General features: G+C 49.6%; 1 protein-coding gene across 1 annotated transcript in view; it reads right to left on the reverse strand.

Moving 5' to 3' along the window:
* The window catches only part of Egfr (epidermal growth factor receptor), a 164498-nt gene extending 158918 nt beyond the window's left edge, over nucleotides 1-5580 (reverse strand). The window contains exon 1 of the mRNA XM_055623868.1: nucleotides 5182-5580. Within this exon, the coding sequence (XP_055479843.1) occupies nucleotides 5182-5269 (88 nt within the window). The 5' untranslated portion in view covers nucleotides 5270-5580. The remainder of the gene's footprint in view (nucleotides 1-5181) is intronic.
* Between the last annotated feature and the right edge of the window lie 594 nt (nucleotides 5581-6174).

The following is a 6174-nucleotide window of genomic DNA, read 5'->3' on the forward strand; positions in this document are numbered from 1 at the left end:
CCAACCAAAAAAAAAAAAAAAAAAGTACAAATGATTAGCACTCACTATACCGGAATTCTGGGTTACAGAAGAGTAGCAAGAGCAAGGGCAGGTTGCTGGGTGGTGATGGGACTATACGAGTTTCCACATTCTTTCTCTTTTCTTTGAGACTGGCAGCAGTCTTGTGGAGATTCAGCCACACTATCTCTTTTTGAGAAACTGCTCTTCTGTGGGCAGAATTAGGCTATCTCTTTTGTGTGCTCTAATTGAAATCTCAAATCACATCTGTTGTCAAACACTGGCCTGCAGGGTGTTGTGCACACATACCCCCGCCAGCTCAATCAAGATGTAGGTCCTCTGGAAGTAAGCACCATTCTCTCATTCCTCTGATACAGCCACAAAGCGAGCTGTGCTGGTAGAGATGGCTGCTCCCACACCCTGACATGCTTGGGAACCTCTCAGAAGGCCTTTGCACTTGGTTATTACCGTACAAAACATATTTGGTGATGACTTAAGAAGTGGCAATCTGCACTGAACGGTGTGCTGCGATTTACAAACATTATGGCTTCCAACATGCCTAACGGTTATACATCAGTTACCGAACTGCAGCTAAGATTGATAGCTTAAGCCTATGTTAATACAGAAAGAAGGGAGAAATCTTCAGCCCTGGCAGGTTTAACACTGCTGTGATGGTGAGCATCTGACAAGACATTATTGTGGGGCTAGTGGTTCTAAAACCAGTGACTTTGACAGAAGTGGAAACAGCTAATAAAGGGATGGTAGGCCCTGTTGCTTTATGGTCTACTGCTTCATACATGTTCCCATCTCAATACTTTACACTCAACATATCCAACCAGTAAATCCCTACTCAGCTCCCATTCTCTGTGATTTCCTAACTTTCCAGCCCCTCTGCATGGATTCATTACCTACCAAGACTTCCAGGACAGAAGCTTTTTGTCTCGAGCTGTCCTTCTCAGTTTCCCCTATTTGTTCCCCACGACTCTGTCAGATCTGCCTCCAGACCCAGTTTCCCAGACACTTGTCTTTCAAGCTCCTTAATCTTGCTCCATCTCACCTGTAGCAATAACCCATCTCCCATTTCTGCTGATACTCAACAATCCAGGCTTCACATATTTTGGAGACATTATGGACAAACCACTTCCCCAGTTCTTTAAGCTTCTGCAATGAGTCCTCTCATACAGAGTAAGATCCAAAATTAATGGAGCTCTATGGAACTGTATAGGGCAGTCCCTGTCTTCCTGTTGCCTTGACCTACTCCTGCTTTCCAGAACTTGACTCTCAATGTCACTTCTGTAATACCTTTGGCCTGTTCTCATTTTCTATTTAGGATTTTTTTTTTGGGGGTCTCCTCCCCAGGTAGAATTAAAAGCAAACCTAAGTCTTGAAAAACATTCATTGTCCTGTGCATTTTTTCTATGAATCCATTGCCCATTTATTTATGACCTTTCACTCACTCTTCTACTAAAATGATTTTTAGACACTGAAGGGTCATAATGACCCAACTCCTCCTCATGCCTCAAAATATAGATGGTACAGCACAAATTATAAATCATGGTCAAAATATAAAGAAAAATATAAAACAACAGTTTTAGGTGCCAATGAGTGTCCTTATACTAAAAAAGCAAACAATTCTGTTTGTCTTACATAATTGTATAAAGCAGCTCATGTGTGCTGACTTTTCAATAGCAGTGAAATTGCAGAATATCTAGGGATACAAATGAGGCATTATGATGGTCCCAAACTTTTAGTCTAGCCTGCTGTTAATGGATATAGTTGGAGAGGTACCTGGCGTTTAGGTCTGTCCTGGAAGAACTCATCCAAAAATGCAAACTCGAAAATAGGCATTCCACCCGGTGATAGTCCCCACATAGTTTCTAGGCCAGCTGCTGGAACTGCTAGGAGTGAGCATCATTCTTAGCATGTGGCCTGTCAAGAGGGCCAGGCATTAGACAGTGATAGAGCCTTTAGAGATCAAGATGCCAAATCCAGCACGTTTTTGTCTTTTAAAAAAGTTATGAATTATGAGGTTAAGTACCCAAAGCCAAGTGCAGCTGCTCAGTCTATTGGTGCTACCACCTGATTTCATGTTCTACTGCTGTGAATGTGCATACAGCAAAGACATCTAGAGTACAAGCATCCTTTACACATTTGAAAAGCAGGTCATCAATGTTTAACTACTGATTTCAAGAACTACACATATTTAGAAATAATAATAGAAACCATTAGGATCCCCCTTCAAACTCTTAATGGCTGGCACATCTCAGGCAAGCAATAAACATTCACTGAATCTAGAAAGGTGATCTCGAAAGCCTGGAGTTTCAATGGGACTTTCCACCTAACCCAGACCTGGAATGAAGACATAGGCTTCCTGTTTATGAAGGCCGGCCTGGGCTTTGCAAGACTCAGTCCTCTGAGAGACAAAGACAGAGAGGGGGTGGGAGAAAAGAGAAGAGAGAGAAGGGTGGTGGCCATCACCTGAAAAGGTAGCCATTGGAATCCCACTATTGTTGTCTTTAATAAACCCAGCCTTCTGAATGCCAGTGTCTTCACAGGTAGCACCAGGGCAAGCTAATGTCTACAAGGAATTTAGGCTGAGAATCCCTACTCTCTTCATTTGCTCTGTGTACAGAATCTCTTCCAAAACAGTGCCATCCCTGCCATGGCACAGGAGGAGCTTGCTCAGATAGGAAGCCAATCTCTGCCCCAATCTTGTTTTGGTGCCTCCACTGCCTCCTTTAAAGGCAACCCAGAAAACTACAGCTTCCCTCAACAAGAGAGCAGGATACTGAACAAGCAAGCTTCAGACAGGGACTCATCCTCAATAGCCTGTTTCCTCTTCTCCATCTATCCTCAGACCTGAGTTCTTTACACACCTAATGTAGCCTGGCCCCCCTAAAATGAGGCGGTTTTGGAGGTGGCAGAACCTTGACTCTTGACATCACTTCTTACTAGCAGTGGAAGAAAATCACTACAGTTCTCTCTGCATAGGTTCGACACAGATGATGAGAGCCTCCACTCAGTGCATGTAATGTGAGGCCAAGTACAGATGATACCAGAGACTAGAGAGAAGGATAAACCCCACCTCACTTAAGGAAGCCAGCCTGGAAGAAAACTGACCAATTAAACAAACAAATCCCTTATCATCATGTTGCAGAAAGATTGTCTCAGGTTTCCAATGACCTGCCCTTTTATGTTACTTTAACAGATGGATGTTTGTCTGCTACTTTTACTACTATACCCAGAAGCAGTTGGTTTTAAGTGACTACCATACAAATAGGCAAATGAAGTGGCATTTTTATTTTACCCAGAAACAAATCTCCAACCACTAACAGTGCTCAAAACAGTAACATCAAAGAGCTTGGCACAGTTCTGAAGTGAGAAAAAGTGATATCCTACAGGGCCTCCAAAGGGAAATTGAAAATTAGGAGAAGGAGTCTCACGGGCAGGGGCAGAGGTCACCCAACTGAGGAACCCTAGAGTTTGCTATCTAACTATCACAGGGGGAGGGGAACCATTCAGCTAAGGAAGGTAGGAGAAAAGCTGATCCCATTAGTGATTGCTGACATCAACCCTTCTTTCTCCTGTTCTGCAAGGTTGCCCAGACTCTAGTCTTCCTGTAGATGTTGCCAATTTTTCGTTTATGCCGTTGAGTCTCAAACCAAATACACAAGAGTTTTAAAAAAATGTAATTCTCACAATAGGCTAGTGAAATCTGAATGTATGGAGTGGGAGCCAAGCACTGGAGGAGGGGCTTAGTTTGTTTGGTTTGTTGATTTTTTAATCCCAAATGATTTCATTGTGTAGTTAAGTTTGGGAAAGGGAGGCTTACACCCCCTCCAACAAAAGCACCAACCCCCAACTCCAACTGGGGTGCCGATGACATCAACAGCCAGCAAGTGCAGACCTGACTCTTGGAACCCGAGCGGCTGGATTTTGAAATTGTGCAATTAAACCTTCCGAGGCATGTTTCTCGTGTCAAGTGGGTTTATGGTCTGGTAGTCATGAAGCCAGACTTGTTCATGTTCCGTCTGGACAGTTGGCACATGTGATCCATGGACATTAATCTGTTTCTTTTTAATTACGGGTTATATTTTAGTTGGCCCAATATCAATCATAAGGGGAAATTTTAAAAGAAAAAAAAAAAAAAACGAGAAAGAAAGTCTCGCATAACAAGGGGAAAGTTTGCTGTGGACCTCATTTTGAAGCATCATGGGTGAACGATGCACAAGGACCCAACTGCCACAAGGCGACCAGCCATACCATTTGAAAGCCCAGAGATGCTCCTGAAGCCCTAGCTTCTGGGAAAGGGAAGCTTTGGGGATCCCAGGGAAGCAACCACCCTGTGAGATTAGCTCCAGTCTGGCAGGAAGCTCTGGTCCCCAACCAGTGCACCTAGCCTGGCAGGTCCCTGGCATGCTTTATGTCCGATAGGCGGGACCGACCCCCCCCCCCCCCCCCCCCCCCCCCCCGCCCTCTTTTTTGCTAGCGAAGAAACAAATCACCACCAATACCATCTTTTCCCAGGGGTCCCAGATGGTTAGTGACAGAGATATCTCCAACCCTCCCAGATCATTGATGCAGCTCGACGCCCGCAAAAGGGCACGCAGAAACCTGCAAGCCCCACTGGGATTCAAGCTGTCAGGTCCAGAGGGAACCCTGGCGGAGAAGAGAGGTGCAGAGGGCGCGCTCAGGAAACCGCCTGTCTCAGAGGTTCCAGCCGGTTGGCTCTTCCTCCAGTCCCCAAACTCCGGGACTGTGCGGGTGGGACATGCCCGCCCCCCGAGCGGGTCCCGGGTCCCTCAGCTCTCCCTGACAGTACAGGGCGCACGTGCGCCGATGCCAGTCGCCCGGCGCTGCCCCGCACCACGTTTCCGCTCCGAACGCCGACCGAGCGCAGAAAAGTGAGGCAACTAAGTTGGGAGCGGCCGGGAGCCCCGGAGCGCACCGCCGCGGTTCCCACGCTGCTTGGGCAGCCCCTCCGACCGCAGCCGGGCCCCCCTCCCTCCGGCCGCCCCAGTCTAGCCCCTTCCAGACGCGGAAAGGTCCGCTTCCTTCTATCGTCCGCGTCGCCTTTGGGAGACGGTGGAAGCGGGCGGCGGGGGACGCGAAGCCGGGCGCGGAGGGCTGGGTCTGGGCGAGCGCGCTCCGCAGGGGGCGCGGACCGGCGGGTCACGCCCTTACCTTTCTTTTCCTCCAGCGCCCCACCTGAGGTGCAGAGCGCGGCCAGCAGCACCCACGGCGCCACTCTCGCCGTCCCTGAGGGTCGCATCTCTGCCCAGGAGAGGTTGGCTCCGGCTCTCCGGTTTTAATCCGAGATGGACGGAGTCCCACAGCGGTGCTCGGTGACCGCGTCGACAGCGACGCGACCTGGACTCAGGCGCGCGTCCAGGTGACCGGTTGGTCTGGGAGGTGGTGGCCTCCGGGACTCGCTCCAGACACCCTGGCCCGGGGCGAGCGCACGGTGCGGGAAGCGGAGGGAGGCTGCTGCGCGCTGAGCCCGGGCTGCCCAGACGTCTAGCTCGCACGGGTCGGGACGTGGGGAGGCTGGGCGGGAGGAGGAGGGACTAGACCGAGAAGGAGGGATCGGGAGGAGCGAGGAGGAGGAGAATGTCAGGAGGGAGGAAGCACTCGCCTCGAGGATCGAAAGCAACCAGTGACCGGAAGGTGGTGGTTGATGGCCTCGGCCGTCACCCGACCAGGCTCTGGGCCGAGTCCCGGCTGCGTGCAGCGGGGCAGCGGCTGACCTTTGAGGTTAATTTGAGTGGAAACTTCTCTCCGCAGCATTTCAAGACCTAGACAGTCCAGACAAATCTATGTCAGGGTCCCCTTCCCTCCCTCTGTCTCTCCCACCTTCTTCTTTCCCTTCTTTCTTCCAATTTACTGAGCAACTTTGATCCACCTCGGGTACAAACTGGCCGAACTCTAGAGCACAGGCTAGAAAATGACACAGATGGGGACGGGGACGCTGTGCCACTTATTTTCCATAACTTCAGCAGCGGGATCTCAGGAGGGTCAGGCTGACTAGGAGGCAGAGTTCCCAGCCGCGCAGGCAGAGAGGGGGTGCCCGATGTCTGAAATGGCACTCAGAAGTCCAAGGGTCCTTCAGAGCCCATCAAGAACCCTCCACGTCTCCTGAAAGGAGGATAGCCAACTCCGGGCACTGAGAAGGGTCAC

This window comes from Psammomys obesus, unplaced genomic scaffold (genome assembly GCF_907164565.1).
Source record: "Psammomys obesus unplaced genomic scaffold, mPsaObe1.curated_primary_1811, whole genome shotgun sequence".
NCBI classification, from domain to species: Eukaryota; Metazoa; Chordata; class Mammalia; order Rodentia; family Muridae; genus Psammomys; species Psammomys obesus.